At 37.2% G+C, this 22583-nt stretch overlaps 5 protein-coding genes across 5 annotated transcripts; 3 read left to right on the forward strand and 2 right to left on the reverse strand.

The window, feature by feature from the left end:
- The first annotated feature begins 62 nt into the window (after window positions 1-62).
- Window positions 63-8943, forward strand: LOC126368348 (rab3 GTPase-activating protein regulatory subunit). The gene is made up of 9 exons (XM_050012261.1): window positions 63-449; window positions 519-730; window positions 1138-1387; window positions 1827-1998; window positions 2348-2497; window positions 3080-3332; window positions 3730-6249; window positions 6612-6809; window positions 7985-8943. The coding sequence occupies exons 1-9, from the start codon at window positions 368-370 to the stop codon at window positions 8162-8164; spliced, it is 4017 nt and encodes a 1338-aa protein (XP_049868218.1). The 5' UTR covers window positions 63-367; the 3' UTR covers window positions 8165-8943.
- A 535-nt stretch (window positions 8944-9478) lies between these two features.
- LOC126368351 (mediator of RNA polymerase II transcription subunit 8) lies at window positions 9479-11593 on the forward strand. The gene is made up of 4 exons (XM_050012263.1): window positions 9479-9775; window positions 9861-10106; window positions 10893-10989; window positions 11148-11593. Exons 1-4 carry the CDS (start codon window positions 9611-9613, stop codon window positions 11393-11395), a joined length of 756 nt encoding a protein of 251 aa, XP_049868220.1. The 5' UTR covers window positions 9479-9610; the 3' UTR covers window positions 11396-11593.
- On the reverse strand, window positions 11523-16381 carry LOC126368350 (T-complex protein 1 subunit delta). The gene is made up of 12 exons (XM_050012262.1): window positions 16154-16381; window positions 15753-15805; window positions 15561-15650; window positions 15231-15398; window positions 14746-14887; window positions 14218-14426; window positions 13905-14044; window positions 13516-13720; window positions 13095-13256; window positions 12861-12981; window positions 12437-12648; window positions 11523-11910 (listed from the first exon to the last, which is right to left on the reverse strand). Exons 1-12 carry the CDS (start codon window positions 16257-16259, stop codon window positions 11893-11895), a joined length of 1626 nt encoding a protein of 541 aa, XP_049868219.1. The 5' UTR covers window positions 16260-16381; the 3' UTR covers window positions 11523-11892.
- A 373-nt stretch (window positions 16382-16754) lies between these two features.
- Window positions 16755-18521, forward strand: LOC126368549 (uncharacterized). The gene is made up of 6 exons (XM_050012563.1): window positions 16755-17065; window positions 17150-17514; window positions 17664-17810; window positions 17895-17991; window positions 18075-18273; window positions 18350-18521. The coding sequence occupies exons 1-6, from the start codon at window positions 16964-16966 to the stop codon at window positions 18424-18426; spliced, it is 987 nt and encodes a 328-aa protein (XP_049868520.1). The 5' UTR covers window positions 16755-16963; the 3' UTR covers window positions 18427-18521.
- Window positions 18522-18660: 139 nt separating this feature from the next.
- LOC126368548 (ribonucleoside-diphosphate reductase large subunit) lies at window positions 18661-21800 on the reverse strand. Its single transcript, XM_050012562.1, has 5 exons — window positions 21628-21800; window positions 21360-21448; window positions 21090-21267; window positions 20806-21005; window positions 18661-20716 (listed from the first exon to the last, which is right to left on the reverse strand). Exons 1-5 carry the CDS (start codon window positions 21665-21667, stop codon window positions 18815-18817), a joined length of 2409 nt encoding a protein of 802 aa, XP_049868519.1. The 5' UTR covers window positions 21668-21800; the 3' UTR covers window positions 18661-18814.
- Window positions 21801-22583: the final 783 nt, after the last annotated feature.

Raw genomic sequence — 22583 nt, forward strand, 5'->3', positions numbered from 1 at the left:
AATGGAGTGCCGGCTTGGCGGTAAGCAATAAAACGTATAAAAAATTTGAGTGACATATTTATCTCTCTTTATATGACGTATCTCTGCCTGCCCAAATGGGTGTGAATGGGCCAAAGATCAAGTAATATTTGAATGGTCAGATAATATTTAAGAATGACGATGAAACTACTTTCGTCCCTATGGCAATATTCTGTGTGAAATAATGGGCCAAAAATGGGCAAATCGAAAAAAAAGAAGATTTGACACTTTGAATCAATCAATCAGCTGTTTGCTTTGGTTTGTTTTACCTTTACCCTAAGTTCTTTCTTATTCTACCATCTGTATCACCAACATATTATTTTATTAATTTACATGCTCGTGTGTAATAATGTCGTGTCAGGTAGAGCAAATAGCTGACTGTGGCGATATATCAACGTTAGCTAGAGCGTTGTTTATACCCGAAAGAGAAGGTAAGAAATATTTATTTCCTTTGTTTGACCTCAAAGCCTGTGAAAATATATTTGTTTCCCGGGTTTCAGATGTGAACTGGTTATCTCAGTGCTGTGTCTCATTGTCTTCGTGTGGAAATCTATTAGCAGTCGGATATAGAAGCCGTTTGTGTTTACTGACCACACAATGGATAAGTTCTACTGACAGCAACACTTACTTGATATCATGGAGTGGAACATTGCCTTCAGATATAACAGCTTTGTTGACTTTATCCATATGTCCATCTCAGCATTCTTCACAGGTATATTCTGTAAACTATTATGAGTATTGTGTATATTCAATTATATTTTTTTGTCTAGTTTTCAACCATGCATTGCATGTATCTGTTTATATGTTGTATTTTGATTATATGAGTCATATGGGTATAAATTGCAGTGTTTCTATTCTGATACACACTAATTCAATTGAAATAGCAATGCAAAAAAAGTACACCTTGCAAGAAATACATATAATATTTATTTTTATATAAAATATATTTGTATTGTATTGTATAGTAAAAATACAAATACATTTACATCAACACAACAAAATATAACAAACAGCTATATAGGTCCCACTGCTGGTATTAATTTACACCTAATATGGTATGTAAGTTGAACTTCAAAATATTATAATTTTAGTCTGTTATATACACTTTTCATTTTACAGAATGGACCAGATTGGTTTTGCATTATCGTTGGATTTAAAAATGGAAGTGTAGGATTTTACACGAATACAGGGCACCTGTTGTTACTTGAGAAATTAGATGAGAAGCCTGTGTTGAAGATATCATGCCATACAGGCACCTATGGAACTCTGCCTGATGATATCCACATACTGTTCCCAACCTGTGAATGTATTGTCTCTGGATCAGGCTTGTTTCAGACACTGAGGAATGCTAAAGCTCAATTAGCTAAGGGTAAGATAATTTGAGCTATTATCTCCTATGGTGACTATTATACCTTCACTCAAGTAACATAATAAATAAATAATAAAAGAATATTCAACCACAAATTAAAAAATAAACTTTAACTAGCAATAGACAACATACCTACAATAGCAACATGCAATAGTAATATAATATATTTTTTTTACTATTAAGGGTGGTTTAACCTCTCATATGCCGAGATACCAGACACAATAGATTTTACATTGTGTCTGGTCGAGATCCGCGTTCCGGCGTTCGAAAGATTAAGCTATGTGGTATTTTGAGTGTCATTAATAGTTTAAGCAATACTGCAAAATTTCTGTAGTACATCATGCACATTTGCAGTTGTGTTGTAGTTTAACAGAAATAAATATATTTATTATTGTTATTTTTCAATAGTATACATAACTAAAAAATCACAATATTTCAGTACAAGCTGGCATCCAAGATGACTATACAGTGGACAGCCGAAGTATTGGTATAAGGAAGTGGGTGTTCAGCGACCAGGACAACATCAATGATGCAGCTGTGGTGGGCCTGGAGCTCAAGAACTCTTATGACCATCTACTGGCGGCTTCCACTTATGGAGGCTATGAAACATGGTAAGAATAATTTTCTTTTTTGAAGTTGGTTATAAATGAGGGAAACTTTGAGTACAAGTATGCATATATACATGTACAGGTATATGACTTAGTTTTTTATTGCATCTATTAGATATTAGAATATGTTCCATGTGGATCCAGTTATATGGGATCCAGTTTTAAATATATTGACTCACAGTTTTATTTAGCAGATGAGTACCATAAATCTCTATTCCCATTTCATTCTCTAGAATTTAAATTTTATTGTTTTGAATATGATGTTCTTGTACCTTTTTTTATAAAAAATAAAATAAAGAGGAGGTCTTTACCTAAAAGTGAAAAAATATATATATTTTTTATCAATTTGTAGGTATCGTTCAATCCCACCGGTAAATACGCTCATCCTTGGAGCGGGAGGTACCCCTTACATAGGTTTCCACTACGCCTTAGAAGGTGGCACCACGCCTCCGCTGCAGGATGTGGCACGAGCAGTCGCTAACAAAATTAAGTCAGCTTTACCGTAAGTTTTATTCTTCAAAACAATCTAACAGAGACTGTTATACTTTTTTGGTACAGGGACAGTACAAAACTTTTCTCAACATTTTTATAAAAGACTTTGTTGATCATAGAGTAATATACACGTAAACTAACATTCCCAGATAAGCAAAAGACAACTTGCAACTAATGCAATCACTTTTGATACCAGGTCCTCAGATAGAAATGATGACTTATTTATGGTGATAGGTGAACAGGCTATTGCCCATACAATGAATCATTATGTTAATAACTTCTCCCACATATGCTTGCAAGCAAACTGAGCGTGTAACATTGCTATCACACTAAACAAACGACCTGATGACCTTGAAGACCTGAACCGATTTCCACCAAACATAAGAGCTAAGAACACTCTCGACTGATATACCTTTCAAACAAAAAAAAAAACTTCATTAAAATCGGATCATTCGTTTGGGAGCTACGATGCCACAGACAGACACATACACATTTACACACACACAGACACGTCAAACTTATAACACCCCGTCGTTTTTGCGTCGGGGGTTAAAAAAGGACAATCGAGTAAGTAGAGTGACTGTACATATAGAGGCTGGCTGGGCGGCGCGTCGACCGAGAGCCAAGCGACGAACATAGAGCCGGTGGTGAGGTCGGAGCAGCTGTCGCTGCGGTGCGGACTGTACGACGGGGCGCGGCAAGGCGCGCTGGTGGCCGTGTCGCCGGACAAGCGCCTGGCCGCCGTGGCTGACAGTGTGGGCCGCGTCGCCGTACTCGACGTGCAAAGAGGACATCTTATCAGGCTCTTTAAAGGCTATCGAGATGCTCAGTGTGCCTTTGTTCAGGTTGTTTATTTGTCTTTATACCTCATCATCATTAATTTAATAGCCACGCTTTTATCAGTGTAGCATTTTCCATTCTTGTCTATCAAAGGCTTCTTTGACTTCCTTATAAGACACGACGTTCGTCTTTATTTTATTCCATGTAAGCTCTTCTTGGTCTTCACCTTCCTCTCTTTCCTTCTAGCTTCCCCTCTATGATGTTTTAATAAATTCGTCCTGTCTTATTAAGTGTACAATCATCTTGCCTCTTCTGTGTTTTTATAACTAACAACGTTATATAAACATTAACGAATATATTTTCCCTTCCGTCTTCATTTCTTGCCTTTGTTATTTATAAATTATTTAAGTAAGTACCTAATATACTTAATCTGCTCTTCTAATTTGTTTCTTATTTCTCCAGATATTCGACGTGGACAGCAAAAAGCCGCAACTGTCTGTAGTGAAAGAAATAAAACGTGCCGTTTTTCTTATCATCTACAATCCGAAGAAAGGACTAATTGACATAAGACTCATGCAAAGAGGCACGCGAGTAGCAGTGTTCACTGCCACGAAAAACGGAAAGCTTATTTACAACACCTGCGGGTTAGTCGGCGCAGAGAAAAATTACACGCACAAGAAACTGAATTTGCCAGAGTTTCAATGTGTGCTGATCGACCCCGACGGTAAACTCAAGAAATTCAACATTCCATTCTTCTACGCCTTAGATGGTGAAAACTCCGACAGGTCTAAAGACTTACACGCCTTGCGCGAGCTTCGTGAATTTGTCAAAAAAACCTCTCACACTTCTGAAGAATTCGAAAGCGAACTCGTCAAAAGGGCTTCAGTGTTGAAAACTCTGGAATTGAAGAAACATTGTATAGACATTTTAATACGGAAATATGAAATCCCTCCCAAACTCATCATGGCTTGCTTAGAAGTATTTTGGGATAGCCTTGAAGATAAAGAACTCAACGAGGAAGACGCAAAGATTAAACAACATTTTGCTAATCTAGCATTAGCAACTCTATTCTATAGACATATCAATAACGAAAATGCAGATGATGCGAAACAACTGATAACAAAAATCTACAAAAGTTTGGATATAGAGGTAGAAACTGACGAGGTTGAGCAAGGTGATACAAGTGAAGAAGTTCCAGATTTTCACCTCCTAGAAGACGATAACTGCATCTTAGAAAGACTTCTGCATTTGGCACAAGAAAACGGATATAAAGAACATCAACATACACGAGTAACATTTGCTGACAACAGCACAAACACTTTCAAAGAATTTATCTCTTGCTTCAGTTTGGAGGAAAAATCTAAACGTATATCTTTGAAACCTGAAACGTCGATTGAAAAACTAAATAGCCTCGCATCTGACACTTTCAAATCCATATTCAAAATAAGCAACGTAAAACTGTTGACCGACTTTGTCAAACAAAGCAATGTTGATACGAAAGACATTGTTAAATTAGTCATCATGCATATAATGAATATGCAGTTGGAAAATATAAGTATTGATCTTATTGAAAAATTGATAGCGGTCTTATATTATCTCTGCAATGTCAGCAAAGAAGCCACTCACATAGTTTACAACGAAATGTCACCGTGGTGGCAAAACATTCGGGACATGTTGGTGGATATGCCGTGCCCATTGAGAAGCATGATAGTAGCCATGACCTGCAAAGCTGTAAGCAAAATATTTGAAATCAATTCTCTCGAAGGAGACGAAGAAGCATGGGTCTCTGTTACAAAAGAAAACGCCAAGTGGGGTATACTTATCGGAAAACTTGAAGATATATCGCTCCTTAGCATAATTCTCATGTTCAAAGACACTTTCACAGGAAAATCTCTGCCAAAATTGGAAGTTAGTGACATCAACATTAATTTGAAATATATCTACACAAGAGGCAAGGGCTCCATAACCGAGTTAATAGCTAAGTGGCTTTGTAGCATGGGTGTCGTGCCTGAAGCTATAGTAGCGAACGAATTGATGGAGATACATGCCTCAGTAAACCCGGACTCAGATGAAAATGAAGAAGACGACAGTGCAGAGTATCTGTTCATGCAGAACAACAGTTTCTACATTGCCGACAACCCCAAAATATTCAAATGGGTATCTCTTCTACGACGACAATTCCCCCTAAGCACATCGGCCAATTACATAATTGGTAACATGTGCTGGGAATACGCGATTGACTGGCAGAAAAATACGCAAAAGATTGATGATTTGAATGCAGTATTTCGTTGTCTCCAGAACATATCAAACTTGCATTTACGATTAGGTTTGTTCTCAATAATATGGTCCACTTATATCAAGCATGCTTTCGAAGCTAGCTGCCGACTAGTGAATAAAGTCGGAAGACTGCCAAAGGATCCCTTATGCCTCCAGGATGTAGGTTTCGGCAACACCACCATGTTGTCTTTTCTTGAAATCACTACTAAGTATTTGGACGGTTTTCTAACTTGTGCAACGAATGCTATTCAACAAGAGAGACAACCCATTCAACTAGAGAAGATCTGGGATGAGAGTATGCCATCATTAGTTGAAGTCGCACAAGACACGAAAAATGTAAACAATGATATCCTAATTCTGAACTACCAAATATCGTGCACAATTTACTACATGTGCCATTTCAACATAAAATATTCAAAACCACTGGATAGCCTGTATGACATTGACTACCAGTACATATTTGATGCACTCACAGGAAATGTGGTACCAAGGGAAATAAACATGAAAGCGTCGGAAAAAGTTAAGAATCCCAGAATGAAGTTCATAACAAAACTGATTCGTGCTGCAATAGAAACTATAACGTGTAGAGATACTGACGGTCCGCAGATCAGTTACAACGATGAGGAATGCGTTACTTGGATTGATAACATTGGCAATTTAGCAGAACTGTGGAACATTGACAACGAGTTCATTAAAAGGCAGCAGGTAACTGTAAAGCTTTATAATTTTGCTCGTTTAACACACCCGGTAATTACGTGGAGGATGTCGGGCGTCGTTCATTAATCACGTGACGTTTTTAGAAGGCTCTTTGCTGCCACTCCCACCTCTCCGATATTTCGTGATTTCTTGCCGTAACTCCTCACCTCCATTGCGAGGCACACGTGATTGATAGACGGTCTCGAAGAGTAAGCCTATGAACACGTCCAAGAACTCCTTTCAAAGGGTCATTACAATGATTATTTAACTCGTTAATCTTATTTTTATTGATACGACGGCTGAATCATTACCACCCCTAACGCGTTCGGAAATATAGTCGTGGGGTTATATTGATTGAATTGTATCTGCAGGTGATAGGGCTGTTCCACATGGGCTACGACACGCTGGCGGAGAGCGCGCTGGGCGTGGTGCGCGCGCCGGGCGCGCTGCTGGCGCCGCTGCTGGCGCTCGCCACGCAGCGCCTCAAGCGCAGCCAGGCGCACTCGCACAACCAGCCCGAGTGGATCGTCACCGTGCCGCCGCACTTGTACAAGCGATTACAAAACACGGTTTGTCTATTGTTAACACTGGTCGCATTTCAATCGCTTTTTCCAACGTACACGCAATAAAAACTCTAAACTATAGTCCGGCAATCTCGTGCGCGACCCTCCTGCGGGGCGACAGACGGTGGCGGGGACGGGGTAGCGCGTCATCATCTTGACATTCTAGAACACGGCTGCACACGTAGAGAAGTGTGCCAGGATAAATCTTGCGATAAGTTGTACTTACTTGTGACGTAATATATGTAGGAGTGAATAAAAAGATAGAACTATTTTATTTTATTTTTATTATTATGCTTGAGGACCAACTATTTGGAAAACTAAAAATTAAATATTAATAGATTGTTTTATTATAAATCAATTTCCAATGTCGTTTACGTATTCGGCCGATGTTCGGTAATTTTTTCGCCTTTCAAAAAATTGGTACACTTTATGTACAATCTCCTTCAGTTGTCTTGAGATAGCCTTACTCATCCTCAGATAGTAATCTCGTGTGCGTCGCCCTCAAAGTAGAACAGATTATCAAGCACGTGTTGCCGCTTCGACTGCGCGGCCGAGACTGCCTGCCGTACTTGACGCGCAGATGCACGCGTTTCCCTTCCCCGCTACACCACCTGCTACCCGCTGACATCTTAGCTACCCCGTCCCCGCCACCGTCTGTCGCCCCGCAGGAGGGTCGCGCACGAGATTGCCGGACTATAGTACTGTGCACACTGGGTTGGGGGACACTGGACTGGGATTTGGTCGTTATAGACAAGTATTCGTACGTATACGATGAGAATAGGCTAGTTTCGTTTTCTAAACGTCAAAACACGAAATTACTATGGAATTTGTATGAAAAAGCACACTGTGACGTCATACAAAAACGTGATAAGATGTCGTATTATTACGTTTTTCTTAATTAAAATTCATAAAAAAGTTAAAAAGAAAATGTTTTTCGTCAGTTTTAGATCTGTCTTTATTTAGTAATCAGAATTTCATCATTTATCTTGAACCTAGTACACAACTCAATTCGTACGAGAACGCGTCTAAAGGGCAACCCACTTAATAGTCAACATACTTTCGACGTGTAGGTCACAAACAAGATACACGTTTAATCAATATCACCACATTGAATGTGAATCAGTTCAGAATGTATGTCGGTCGATACATATGATACACACTATAATATATTTTTGTTACAGGCACTAGATACTTCTATTCCCGCGCATCCATCGTTAGCTACCACTATATTGGTGCTACAAAAGGCTCTCTATCAAATAGACAAGAAGACGTCCAGTCCAGACCATGATTTGCAGCAAAACATCAAACTAGCCCAACTTATAATAGAAACTTGTGAAGTTTTACTTAGACGAAAATTGTAATTATACAGTAGTCATACCATTTTATAAGTGCAATATTTTTAAAAATACTACTATTCTATAGATATAAATTAACGCTAATAAATAACAGTGTGCATTTCACAGTGGCTTATATTATGTTGTATATTTTAGAGTTCAAGCTACCAGGAACCCGTTCACATGTTCTTTGTTTTGCATTCGCTGTAATCAGTAGTGTAACAAATATAGCTAACAGTCACTAGTAGTGTAGTTTAAGCTAAAACATCCAGCCTGGAAAATGGTTGTAAACAATTCCACCTACCCGCATTTGGTCACCACGCAATGGATGGATTATGATATGGTACATAAGTCTTTCAGTTGACTGAGACCCGGATCCGCATTAGCTGCGTTACACAAAAAGAACACGTGAACAGATAACGTGTGAAGGTCTCCTGTCCTAATTCTTATGTGTACTTGAATATCTATTTTTTTTTCTTACGTCTAAGCTCATATTATTATAAAAAGGTATAGTTTGTTCGTAGCCAGTAATCACTGGATCTACTAAACCGATTTAAAAAAAATCTCTTCAGTAGAAAGCAACACGGACCACCGGCGGACCGGAAGAGTCGGAACTTGAGACTGGAGTAAATTGACTGTTAGCCTACGAATAAATAAGTTAGCCCTTTGGTACCTCTTATTGACTTCATAGATCAATGATATTGACATATCCTTACATTGTTTGCATGTTTAATACTGAGAAGACAAGTCACTGTACATAACTTCGTATTGGTATTTGTTAAGAAAATAAATAAGTAAATGTTTTACTTATGATTTCTTTACTTCCTGACTAGTGTATGTATAAATAATACTCCTAGATACAAAAAAGGCAAAACTGGTGTGTCAGGATCGTAGGAACTGGAGTTACGTGTTCTCTGCCTACCCCAGCGGGAAATAGGTATGATGTTATGTCCTATGTTTATGTACCCCTAGACACATCGAGCGAGATGTCTAGCTAAATAATGCACACAAATTATACTGATATTGGAAAGTGAACGACGTGGTTGCTTTCTTCATTGAATAATCTAAATATTTAATACGAAGTGGTGTTTTGTGGTTAATGATCGCATTCAGTTAGTCGGAAAACATTCGTGATAGTGATATATGTAGTGTTATTATATCGGAATATTCAATAAATAAGTGGTAAGGAGCCGCTTCATTATTTGAAAGTTTATGCGGACTTTTGAGTTAATTCGTTTGAGGTTCGGAGTAGGGGTTTAGAAGACTTGGCTGTATGGGCTTTGTTCCCTACGGAGAAAACAAAAAAAAATTCGTTGATTTCATTCATTCATAAAATTTCATTCTTGTTTCATTCGTTCGTTATAATTTGTTTGCTTACGTACGAGTTGATATTTAATTATTTACGTTATTTAACAAATTGTTTATAATCAAACGTTTCAACGAAAATATTATTGTTCTTAATTTTCTAAAACAATGCAGCGAGAAGAGAAGCAATTAGAAGCAACGTTACAAGCAATTTTGAACAGAGTTGTAGACTTAAAAACTGCTATTCAAGCTCTTATTACAAAACTAGAAACTGAATATGAAACTATAAATTGGCCAACGTTTCTGGATAATTACGCTATTTTGTCTGGACATGTAAGTATTTCTTGTAAATTGCATTTAAAAAAACATTTTGCCAAAAGTAACCTCTAATTTCATATTATGCATTTTTCGTTTATAGCTCACAGGATTGAGTAAAATATTGCAAGCCGAATTGGCCGCGCCTCTGCGATCACAAATAGTTTTGCCCTTGCAATTAGGATGTGAACGAGATGAGAACCTAGTGCGGCTGACTGAAGGAAGAGTACCAGCTTGCACTCACGACTTGGTACCAGACCTGCTGCGAACTAAACCCGAGCCACAGGCGGAACAAAGACTACAACAGTTCAACCACAGAGCTAGTACTCTCAGTTATGATACTGCACAGGTAAAACTATAAAAACAAGCCCCGACAACCCACAACATAAAACAATAACAACATAAAACTATTTCCCGACATAACAGAATCGAAGCAAATGGAATTAATACAGTCTGGGCTTACCCTGGTTGAGTCTTTTTATTGCGAGGTGGATTATCAACCTCATCAACCCTGGTGGTGGGTTGGAAATAGGTGTTATGTACAAATATGATGCGAATTGGACTATCAACAATGATTAGATTGGTGATTATTTACCTAAAGTATGCTAGTTGACATTAGTCATAGATAGCACTTAAATTGAAAAAAAAAATCAAATGAGGGACTTTCCAGACTATCTTCAGCAAAAAAACATATAGATGGAGCTATACAGATTTGCCTTCTAATTTCATGGATAACAGACATAATGTATCTTTTATCTTTATTTTTGGTAATAAATATATCCAGGCACAACAACATCTTCCACCCATTATTATTCTGATTATAATAAATAGAAGCAATAATTATGTACCTGATCAATGAGAAAATAGGTAATTATCATGTTAAATTAAAAATGGAATGAAAGTCCCTCATTCATAATTTATTTTAAGAAAACCTACACATATTTTAAACCATCATAATGTTTTAATAGAACCCAGAATTATTATTACCAAAATAAATTGTACAGGCAATATCCATATCCTGTGTCATACAGTAACATTATACATCAAAGGTCATATTGTGAATGATCAGGTAATTGATTATTCCATCCCTGGTAACTTACCCTAATATGTCAGCTTATGAAATTGCTTGTTACAGAAACAAGTCGCACAATTTACTAAAATTGTGAGCCATGTATGGGAAATCATTTCAAAGGGTCGTGAAGATTGGGAGGGTGAATCTATGCGATCTGCAGGTATTTGAAATATATTGTATTTAATTTGTAATTGTATAGAATGTTGCTTTATTTTTTTTCTTCTGGCGTCCACGATCATGGTCATGAGATGGGTCAATACCCTGTAAAGTATCCTTACTTCAACCATCATTTTATAACTCTACATGTATTTTTTTTAGGAATGCAACCTACTCATAGCATAGCAGACACTCATGCTTTGGTAACAGCTGTGGGCACCGGCAAAGGATTGCGGCCAGGCATGCCTTCAATCGTCCCTCCTGGTGTGGGTGGGCCTCCAGGCATAGGACCATCACGTGGTCCTGCTCCCCCACAAATGGGCCCTTCAGCTCCTACTATGCCAAAAGCACCTTCTGCTATCAAGACTAATATCAAAGCTGCCAATCAAATACATCCTTATCAAAGATAAAATTCTTATCAATCATGTGCAGTAAGATGTGATCACTGTTCCTGAATTTGTTAATGGCCGGTAGGATACAGCCAAACGTATATGCTAATAAGGGGTAAGAATAAGATATAAAAACTAAAAGCAGACATGTTATTAATGTGTTTATTTAAAGTAATTCAAATAACATATTTTGTAAGTAAATAAACTAGCAAATTCTAAGGCATTGTTTCATTACAACTCATTGTATTAAAACTTTAGTACTCCATATACTTATCTATTTGTGTAGTAGATCTTAAATTTCGCATCCTAGCTAACACGACGTTACCATTAAAAATGCCAGTGAAAATATTGTGTGAAGGCATTATATTTTGGTAAGCAAATTAGTACTTTCTAATAAATACAGAATCAAGTTTGACTTGCTTGCTTCTTCTATTTTCTTGTTCAAAAGATCAAGCAACCCTGCATCACAATCATGCTAAAAGTTAATACTTTGTGACACATCCACTCCCTGTAGAGAACTAATTCATAGTGTTAACCTGTAACAAAATAAAAAGCACCGTAATTATGAAGAATTATATAAATTCATGTGCAGTAAAACTAAGCGTTTTATATAAGAACCGATATTTCTTATTTATTATAATAGTATGACATGAAAAATTTACAGCACCATATATCAATAACAATCATAATAAACAATTATTCGCAAATTCCACAATTGTCAAAACAGTTATTTATACTATCGGTATTATTGCTTCTGACTATTGTAAGAAGTGAAAGTGATGTGTCAGGATCATAGCAAGTGGAACTTCATAGTCTCTGTCTACCCCTACGTCTCTGTCTACCCCTACGGGAAATAGACGTGATCTTAATGTATGTGTGTGTTCCAAAAACTATCGATAATTGCTTCTGATTATGGCAACAACTATATGATTCGATACTATTGCTTGTTTTTTTTTCAAGTTTTCAGCTATATATAGTTTAACGAAAGGACACACTTCGTGAAACGCTAACAACTTCTAAAATTCCGCGTTCTAGAGTTTTAGGAATTCAGAGTATACTAACAATGTCATCGATCTTGAGTATAGCGCGCACGGTCTCCGTGGCAAGTGCGAGTGCGGAGGCTGTGACGTGCAGCGGCTGCAGCACGTGCTCGTGGCGCATGTCCGTGACGCGGCCGCGTCGCACGTTGACGCCGGCGCCTGCGCTATGGCCCGCCTCCGCACCCGCCGCGTGCGCCGCACGCAGCTCCGTCACTGTCTCGATCGAGTTCAAACCTGACGGAAACATTATATTAATTCGATACTTTGGGGGGTCAGTCTTGTTCTATTTATGAAAACTTAATAACTAATTTCATTGTTTGATAAACTAACGACGAAAAAGCAAAACTGATTCTACTGGATGTCAAAAATAGCATTTAGGCCACCTCTTTTAGGTTCCGATCATTTAGGATTTTTAACGGTAAAAATTTAAAATGCGAGATATTTACCTGCATTTTCCGCGAGTGTTGACGGGATGACTTCTAGTGCATCAGCGTATGCGCGAAGACAATAATGATCGGCACCGGGCGCTGTGATAGCAGCCTTGGCGAGAGCCGCCGCTGCGGCAGCCTAAAAATGAAGGTTGTTCATTTTAACACAGACATATATAAGTAACATTTGTGCAGGAGCCATTGCTCATGAAGTTGTAGACACATGTCTGCGTATGGATAGTAAGTAGTAACCTCGGGAGCGCCGCCGCCAGGCAGCAGCGCGGGGCGGCGCGCCACGCAGCGCACGGCGCACAGCGCGTCGTGCAGCGAGCGCGCCGCCTCCGCCACCACGGCGCCGCTGCTGCCGCGCGCCAGCACCGACACCGTGCGCCCGCCGCCCGCGCATCCCGTCAGCTGCAAATAAAAACAGCATATCAATACCATTTCTATGAACTTGGGCTAACATAAAACGTTAAGTCATTATGTTCTGTTGCCTCCATGTATCGATAGATGAATAGCGCGGTGTTTACGATCTTACCCTATCTTGTTGATCTCGAAAAACAACTAGTTTCGCGAAAGGGCCCCCTTTTTTGAAAGAATCCACAAAACTTACGAGGCGAATTCATCAGATTAATTAAATATTCTTATATATCATTGCAAATAGTATATATACCTTGATGTATTTGCCGACAGGTTCATTGATCTCTTCCACGAGATCAACATTGACTAAGTTTTCAGCCGTGAAGTGGTCGAGAGAGGCAATGGGGCGGCAGCCGAGGGTCTTGCATACGAACTCGATGTCTTCGCGCTCAATGTCCTTGATGACCATGCACTTGATTTTATCCAGAAAGTGGATAGCCAGGTCGCTAAGAGCATCTCTGAAAATGTAAATGACAATAACTGCAACAAAAATGGACAAAATAGGAAAACACATTGCATGGAAACAAATAGTCCTTTTATACAGAAAATCTAAGGTGGACTCCAGGCTTGAATATCAGATTCCTTCAGGCTTGACAGCAAAAATTATATGACAGCTAATAGTAGTAAAGTTACTCTATATACCTCAAAATAGATTTCTGCACTAAAAGTACATTGCAGCCAGCTTTCTTAATTTGCTTGACGATGTTGAGAATGTACTGACGCTCTTCTTTTAGAACACGATCCATAGCAGCGTAATCTGATACAATGACATTGTGGTCCATCTGAAATGTGAAAGAGTATGATTAGAAGAGATCAGAAAATATGGTATCACAACCTACAGACTTGAGCAGACTGTCCCTATCTTATTAAGCACTTAAATGACAAGGAGGGGGAAAGACAAAAGGGGAGGCCTTTGCCCTGCAGTGGGATCTTTAAGCTAGGTTAAAATACTTACATCGGTCTTGGGTGGAGAGATGCAGAACTGGATAAGTCCGACTTTAGCCTTCTCGATGCGATGCGGGCCGTTAACGTTCGAGGCGCGGTGTGGGATGATGAGCCCCTGCACCAGCTCCGTGTCCTCCACAGTGCCGCCGACGCGCTCGATTACCTTCACGTCCCGAAGGTCTACTCGAGCGCCCACTCCACCAGGGATGGGTTCCATTACTGCAAACATTCAACCATAACATACCATGTGTTTCTCTATTACACTAAACTTGAGGAACGAGAATAAAAGGATGAATTTATATGTAATTTCTATGGCAAATTCTTGCATTCATTTCTGAAGTGTTAGCTATAAATAACGGCTACATAGACTACAAAATGAGACTGACTACAAACCATAGAATATATACATATATTGTTCTCTTATACTGAACATCATTTCATCCTTTTTAAAAATATCACATTTGGATGTGGTTTTTATTTTGTTTTTATTGTTTTGTAGTTAAATAGTTACAAATAATTTTAGATCAAATTAGCTCACCAGCACGAATAGCTTGCACAGCAATAGGAGCCAAGATTGTAGAATGCTGGGACACGACTTTGGAGTTCAGAGAGGTAGCAGCTGCCTTCAGCAGAGCATCCTCATTGTTCAAATCAACTGGGGTTGCCATACCCTCAACCACCTAAAAATATGTTTCATTAATATTGGTAGACTGCCACCATGTACCACCAACACAGCACAAAAGTACTGTCATAGTTTATTTGTAAATTATATGTTTTTAAATTATATAATTTATAATATATTCTTAGATTATGTATATCACATTTATTCTGTGAACCAAGTTGTCTGAAATGAATTGTATGTCATATTATTATTAATTTAAATAACACAAAATATGTTTACTCCACAATAAAAGTAATCATAAAAAATATTAAAGATTTTTCGTGGTATACATTTTGAGTTCTCCTTATATATGTGTTAATTTACAATTATTTAGGTATGATAAAGCTAGATAATCTTTTTACCTGTAAAGCCATCTGCAAAGCCTTCTGGAATCCATCTGAGATCACAGTTGGGTGGATGCCTTTCTGTAGAAGTTTCTCAGCAGCATCCAACAGAGCTCCAGCAATCACCACAACGGAGGTGGTACCATCACCAGCTTCAATATCTTGAGCACGAGAAAGCTCCACCAACTATTGACATAGATCAAGTTCTTATGTTCCTTTCCATTTATGCTAATGTTATTATATAATATATAACTTGCATACATTTTTGAGACCATACAACAATGTCACTCATGAGATATACTTAAATCTTCCAAAATTCAAGAATATTTAAATAAAAGCCCTATTTACCATTTTAGCAGCAGGGTGGATAACGCTAATTTGCTTCAGGATTGTAGCTCCGTCATTTGTTATAGTGACTTCACCATTAGCAGCTTGGATCTGCAATGTTTTTATATAGTTTTTAGATTTATATATATATATATATATATAATCACAAATATTCTTTTTTAAAAGAATTATATGCAATCACTATTTATTTACCATTTTATCCATGCCCCGAGGGCCCAAGCTTGTACGAATTGCATCAGATACGGCTGAAAAATAAAATTATTTACAATCATGTCTCGCCAGATGCCAGATAAACAGTATATTTTTCGAACATTTATATAATATTACATAGAAAAATCATTGCGAATTGGTAAAAGGCTGGCAAAAATAACAAATAAAACTATAAGTAATCAATTTGCAAAAGTTTTACTTAACACAAAATCAATACTTTGATTTCGAAGAATATAAATTTACTCATAATTAAAAAAGTTATAAGCTTTTCTTAAATGGAAGCAATAATATAATATTGAAGCGTACTTAAAATATATAATTACAACTGCCGAATCTCAGAAAAACCTGTGAAATCGGGAATTCAAAAATCAGATGGTTCGTACCTTTTGCGGCATTTATATTGCTTAGGCGTATGTCGGTTGGTTTGCTTTTATCCTTGTACACAGATGAATTAACCTTAGCAGAATCACCTCCAGCCTTCGGAGCCATTGTGGATTATCTTTTAATGATATTTCACTAATAAAACAGCAGGATTAATATGGATTTTCAAAGCTATATCAGCTCCGAAAATTCAACAAAACAAAACCTTTGAATGAAATGAACGAATGAGTGACTAATAATTATGTCGTCCATACGGTCCATAGGGACTACTTTGACATTGACATCTAACCATAGACAAAAATCAGCTGACTGTTAACATCAATTACAACAAATAAGCTACCCACAGACGAGCCGACTTTATTAAATTTATTAGTCTTAGATGATTCTCAAACAAATTGAACTAACTAATTAAACACCTTAGTAACTGCAACTGCAGTCAAAGGATTAAATAAATAATAAAAATGGATCCCACACTCCCACAGGACGTGGTGGTGCATTTATTAAAGCACGCATTTGACACGCATATTTTACTCAACCACGCCAAAAACATAAAAACATGGTCTTTGCATAAAAAAAAAATATTTTTGACATTTGCATAGTACACATGGCTCAGAAATGGCTCTAGATCGCAATATTTTTAATAAATAAACACACAAGGATTTTAATATTAATAATTTATTGCTTTGTAGGGAAAGTTTTAATTATAAACGATACTCTTGAATTGTAACATTTAAATAAAACGTAAAACATTAGGATTTATGTTCTTTTAAGAGATTACTTATTGTTTATTTTAATTGTAATTAAACGTTGACATGGAGGAGACTGCAGATAATCCCAATTATGTAAATAGCCCCGTAAGACGACATACTCCAGCCGTTCCAACACCAAACTGGAACGACGAACATCCTAATCAGGTACAACAATACAGTGTACCTGTATATTTTTATTGGTTAGCTTTAATTTAACCTTCCATTAAATTTTAAACCTATTTTTTTTAGCAAATGGAAACTGATGACCAAGACTCGATCATCATCAATGAAACTAATATGCACGTAATGTCAGATTTAAGTGATAAAGAAGAACAAATATCAAGACCATCTGTAATAAGCAACAATTCCAATTATCCACCTTCTAACATGCAAGTTACAAGTGTAATTCGTACCCCAATCCAAAGACAGGATAGTGCCAGAAGTGACTCTAATATGTCTACAACATTATCCCAGTCAAGAATAACAGGAGATGTAGCTTTGACTCCTACTCACAGCTCCTTCACTCCCCAGCCAGTGAACCCTCATAGTGCTATGACAGCATTGACTCCCATGCCCAGTGGTACATCCCAAGCAAAGAATAGTATAAAAATACAGTGAGTTTCTAAATACTTATCTACACATACAAGCAAGTACTTATGAGCATTAGAGTGCTTACAATGATAACTGAAGTACACACTGATAAATTTGTTGGCTATTACTTGTATATAGTATTATACTTATTCATTACCTACTGTGCTTTCAGGAATTGTGTATCAACAGTTAGTTTAGGATGTGAACTTCGGTTACTGGATATTTATTGCAGAACAAGGTTTTCAGAGTACAATCCAGCAAGGTTTCAAGGTGTGGTTATGAAAATTCTAGAACCACGTGCCACAGCTCTAGTATTTAGGTAATTTTATGAGGATGTGATACAATTCTACTTCATGTTCATAAAATTTTTTGATTGATTAACAATTGGACTCTTCATTCACAGATCTGGCAAAATTGTTTGCACAGGTGCCAGAAATGAACATGATTCTTATATAGCAGCCAGAAAAATTGCAAGAATAATTCAGAAACTAGGATTTCAAGTATGTATTACATTTGTACTAATAGTGCATGTATTTCCATTTGAATGACTATTTAATGCTTACATGTGTATGTGTTCTTACAGGCCAAATTCTTAGACTTTAAAATCCAAAACTTCATTGCAACAGGGGATCTGAGATTCCCAATAAGACTGGAAGCTCTTCAGCAGGCCCATGGGCAGTTCACATCTTACGAACCTGAATTGTTCCCAGGTCTGGTTTACAGAATGGTGCGACCAAGGGTTGTTTTATTAATATTTGTGAATGGGAAGATAGTGTTTACAGGTATTATTTACTATCTTCATATTTTCTTTAGTGCTTGGAATATTTAGCCTTATAATATTATTTTATCTTTATTCAGGTGGAAAAACAAGAAATGAAATTTATGAAGCACTGGACATAATTTATCCTATATTGAGAAGCTACAGAAAAAGCTGAATACTTATTTATTTACAATCTTACTATGAATAACAATGACTGCAGAGTTAAATTATAATTTCATTTTCATTAAATAAATTATTATTTATTCCTAACGTGTGTTGACTGTATATAACTATTTTCCTCATCCTCAGATAGTAGTAACATTATACAAGTAACAGCAATTTTCTCCTTCCTACATATACTTTATATTTAGCTGTGCAAATAGTAGTTAGTGATAGATAACAAACAATATCATTTTTTAATAAGCATTTATTAGTTATAAAACAGTCTTACTTCTTAATCTAAATCAGTTTAAAAAAAATTGTGCATTCAAAATGATACTATTACAAGAGACATGATCATTAATTATTCTTAAAGACTAAAATTAATTATCAAAGGAAAAGTATTATGATCCGCAGCTTAAACATTCATCTTTATTTTGTAGCGAGCACGTGATGGCCGCCATGTCGGCATCATTTTTGTCAGAGGACCCGTTCGATATACCATTAGACACCTTGCCTCTGACCTTAGATTTGTCAACAGTAAATTGTATAGCATTAGCGGCAGGTTTGGTGCGCAAGTAATACATTCCTGTTTTTAAACCCATTTTCCAAGCGTAAAAATGAATTGACGTCAGTTTTCCGTAATTAGGTTCAGCAACATGAATGTTGAATGATTGACTTTGATCAATAAATGCGCCTCTGTCTGCCGCCATCTGGATACTTGTCTTTACAGAGATTTCCCAAACAGTTTTATACAAGTCTTTGATTTCTTTGGGAATGCTTTCAATGTTCTGAATAGAACCATTGTTGTGAATGATAAGGTTTTTCATATCTTCATTCCACAAGTCAGCTTCTGTTAGATCTCGTAAAAGATGATGATTTACAACTTGGAATTCACCAGACAAGACTCTTCTTTGGTAGATATTTGAAGTGAACGGTTCAAAAGATTCATTGTTGCCAAGAATCTGAGCAGTAGAAGCTGTTGGCATGGGTGCCAATAGAAGGGAGTTACGGAGGCCATGTTTGGCAATTTTTTCTTTCAGAACGGCCCAGTCCCACAGGTCTGTAGGTGTCTTGTTCCACATATCATATTGCAGTATTCCTTTACTTGCAGGGCTCCCTTCATATGTTTCATAAACACCACACTTCTCTGCTAATTCACAACTTGCTTCCAGGGCACCATAGTAAATGGTTTCAAATATTTGCTGGTTAAGTTTGATTGCAGCATCACTTTCATAAGGCATACGCATCAAAACAAAAGTGTCTGCCAAGCCTTGCACTCCAATTCCAATGGGACGGTGCCTGATATTAGACTTTTTAGCTTCAGGGACTGGATAGAAATTCACATCTATAATTTTGTTTAGATTTCTTGTGATGGTTTTAGTAACATCCTTAAGTTTAGTAAAATTGTATGTTTTGTCTTCATTCACAAACATATTCAGTGCAATAGAGGCCAGGTTGCAGACTGCCACTTCATCTGAGGAAGTGTATTCAACAATTTCTGTGCACAGATTGCTGCATTTGATGGTTCCCAAATTCTGTTGATTGCTCTTTCTATTACATGAGTCTTTGTAAAGCATGTATGGTGTCCCTGTTTCTACCTGTGCTTCAATTATAGCTTTCCATAAAATCTGAGCTCTTACTTGTTTATGAAATCTGTTTTCTTGCTCATATTTTTCATAAAGTGCTTCAAACTCCTCCCCCCAGCAGTCAGCGAGTCCTGGACAGTCATGAGGGCACATGAGACTCCAGTTCTCATTCTTTTCTACTCTCTTCATAAACAAGTCTGGTATCCACAATGCATAGAATAGTTCTCTGGCACGAACTTCTTCCTTTCCAGTATTTTTCTTCAAGTCCAAAAATTCAAATATATCTGCATGCCAGGGTTCAAGATATACTGCAAAAGCTCCTGGACGTTTGTTGCCTCCTTGATCAACATACCTGGCTGTGTTGTTGTAGACTCTCAACATTGGTACTAAGCCATTTGAAACACCATTGGTCCCAGCAATATAAGTGCCTTTAGCTCTTATACAATGGACATGAACACCAATACCACCAGCAGACTTGGAAATTAAAGCACATTGTTTCAGAGTATCATAAATTCCCTCAATGCTATCATCCTTCATAGCAATAAGGAAGCAAGATGACAACTGTGGACGGGGTGTGGCAGCAGAGAACAAAGTTGGACTTGCATGAGTAAAATACTTCTCAGACAGCAAGTTGTATGTCTCAATAGCTGCATCAATGTCCTCACCATGTATCCCAATTGCAACACGCATTAGCATGTGCTGAGGGCGTTCAGCAACCTGTAATGAGAAAGAATAATATCATCAAAACAATTAAATTCCACAACTAATAAAGCATATCTTTTCATCATTTTTTTTTAAACACATACCTTATTATTTATTTTCAGCAAGTAGGATCTTTCAAGGGTTTTGAATCCAAAATAATTGTACTTAAAATCCCTGTCATAAACAATAGCTGAATCCAGTCTCTCTTTGTTCTTCATGATGACGTCATAATGGAAATCAGATATCATTGGAGATCTCTTCTTTGTGTGAGGATTGACTATATTATACAGATCTGTCATAACATCTAAAAACAAAATTAAGATATTAATAAATATAATTTTACATAAAATTAACCAACATTTTATATCAAGAAAAAGATAACAGTTACCAGAGAAATGTTTTCTAGTTTCCTTATGCAGGTTGGAGACAGCTATCCTAGCTGCTAGTACTGCATAGTCTGGATGATCAGTAGTCATGGTAGCTGCGGTCTCCGCAGCCAAGTTGTCCAGCTCCACAGTAGTAACACCAGAGTATATACCACTTATAACTTTCAGAGTTATACTCACCTAAGGAAATGTTTTAAATAAATGATCAATATTGCCACAAACAAATAGGTAATGTTATATAAAAGACTACACACATGAATAAAAATACTTACAGGATCTATAAAGTCCATGTTCAGTCCATAACAGAGCTTTTTGATCCGAGATGTAATTTTATCAATATGTACTTCCTCCATTCGACCCCCTAAAAGAATATTAGACCAACCATACAAAATTTATTAAATTATTTCTAAGTCCCAACTCATAGTGCCCCCTTAGGTACACTCAAACCGAGATAATAGTAACAGCGACTGTAATATTAAAAAAGTAAGCACCAAAAAAATCGTGAGATATCTAACTAGTGGGCCTAGCCTAGTTTCTTACCTCTTTTGTGGACGTAAAGCTTGTTTGACTTCCCAACCATTTTGGACAAATTATTTTACCTTAAATGAAGTAGAAAAACTGATTATATGTAAGCGACCACTTGTTAAATGTAAAATAACAAAGAAAGGAAAACGATGCGCCACTTCAACAGAATGACAATAAAATGCGCGGGAACCTTCACTCACTTCACTAATAGTCTTTTTTTTTTTTTTGGAAAGGGTTTAACAGCTCTGGCCTACTTGTCTTTTAAGCCTGTTTAATTAATCATTTTTATTGTTTGACGTTTTGTTAAACAATTATGCCACGTTAACACCAAATTCACGCAATACATCATATCACAATCTAGTTCAGACAATTCAGAGTTGAACATAAATTTGTACAGCGGCGCAAAGTATTCACTGATTCACTGTCAGTCTTTTCATTGATGTTGCCAAGTTGCTATTGCCAGGTCCCTAAAATAAAAATAACCGGACTAAAAAAAAATTCCTCACGCGATTAAATTGTTGCGTGAACGATAGGCTTTAAAAGTTTTTATTGTCTATAGATTCGGCTTTTTGGCGGGAGGCGGGAACGGGACAGTTGCTTTCTTCATTGAATAATCTAAGTAATTAATACGAAGTGGTGTTTTGTGGTTAATGATCGCATTAAGTTAGTCGGAAGACATTCGCGAGTGTTATTATATTGGAGTATTCAATAAACAAAGTGTATCTGCCTATTTTCGCTTCGTGTCAGGAAGCCGCTTCATAACTCAAAAGTTTATGCGGACTTTTGAGTTAATTCGTTTGGGGTTCGGAGTAGGAGTCTACTCCGAGGGTGGGGGCTTAGGTTTCATCATCATCACCTTTCATCATTTCATTAATCATCAAGAAAAAAAATACGTCAGACATGGCTGTATGGGCATAGTTCCCTTTGCCTTACCCTTCGGGGAAAACCAAACCAAAAAAAATGTCTATAGA

This window comes from Pectinophora gossypiella, chromosome 7 (genome assembly GCF_024362695.1).
Source record: "Pectinophora gossypiella chromosome 7, ilPecGoss1.1, whole genome shotgun sequence".
Lineage (NCBI taxonomy): Eukaryota > Metazoa > Arthropoda > Insecta > Lepidoptera > Gelechiidae > Pectinophora > Pectinophora gossypiella.

Bases quoted from the DNA above. Each gene is read 5' to 3' on its own strand.
- LOC126368348 (XM_050012261.1), top strand. From the start codon at position 368: ATGTCGTGTCAGGTAGAGCAAATAGCTGACTGTGGCGATATATCAACG. The intron at 2,498-3,079 runs GTAAGTTTTATT...CTGTACATATAG, and splicing joins AAAATTAAGTCAGCTTTACC to AGGCTGGCTGGGCGGCGCGT. The intron at 6,250-6,611 runs GTAACTGTAAAG...TTGTATCTGCAG, and splicing joins AGTTCATTAAAAGGCAGCAG to GTGATAGGGCTGTTCCACAT.
- LOC126368351 (XM_050012263.1), top strand. From the start codon at position 9,611: ATGCAGCGAGAAGAGAAGCAATTAGAAGCAACGTTACAAGCAATTTTG. The intron at 10,107-10,892 runs GTAAAACTATAA...TGCTTGTTACAG, and splicing joins TCAGTTATGATACTGCACAG to AAACAAGTCGCACAATTTAC. The intron at 10,990-11,147 runs GTATTTGAAATA...TATTTTTTTTAG, and splicing joins TGAATCTATGCGATCTGCAG to GAATGCAACCTACTCATAGC.
- LOC126368350 (XM_050012262.1), bottom strand. From the start codon at position 16,259: ATGGCTCCGAAGGCTGGAGGTGATTCTGCTAAGGTTAATTCATCTGTG. The intron at 13,257-13,515 runs GTATATATACTA...TTTTATTTGCAG, and splicing joins CTGTCGGCAAATACATCAAG to CTGACGGGATGCGCGGGCGG. The intron at 12,649-12,860 runs GTAAATATCTCG...TGTTTCCGTCAG, and splicing joins AACACTCGCGGAAAATGCAG to GTTTGAACTCGATCGAGACA.
- LOC126368549 (XM_050012563.1), top strand. From the start codon at position 16,964: ATGGAGGAGACTGCAGATAATCCCAATTATGTAAATAGCCCCGTAAGA. The intron at 17,515-17,663 runs GTGAGTTTCTAA...CTGTGCTTTCAG, and splicing joins AAGAATAGTATAAAAATACA to GAATTGTGTATCAACAGTTA. The intron at 17,811-17,894 runs GTAATTTTATGA...CTTCATTCACAG, and splicing joins GCCACAGCTCTAGTATTTAG to ATCTGGCAAAATTGTTTGCA.
- LOC126368548 (XM_050012562.1), bottom strand. From the start codon at position 21,667: ATGGTTGGGAAGTCAAACAAGCTTTACGTCCACAAAAGAG. The intron at 21,268-21,359 runs GTAAGTATTTTT...ACATTTCCTTAG, and splicing joins ACATGGACTTTATAGATCCT to GTGAGTATAACTCTGAAAGT. The intron at 20,717-20,805 runs GTATGTGTTTAA...TTCTCATTACAG, and splicing joins TGCTGAAAATAAATAATAAG to GTTGCTGAACGCCCTCAGCA.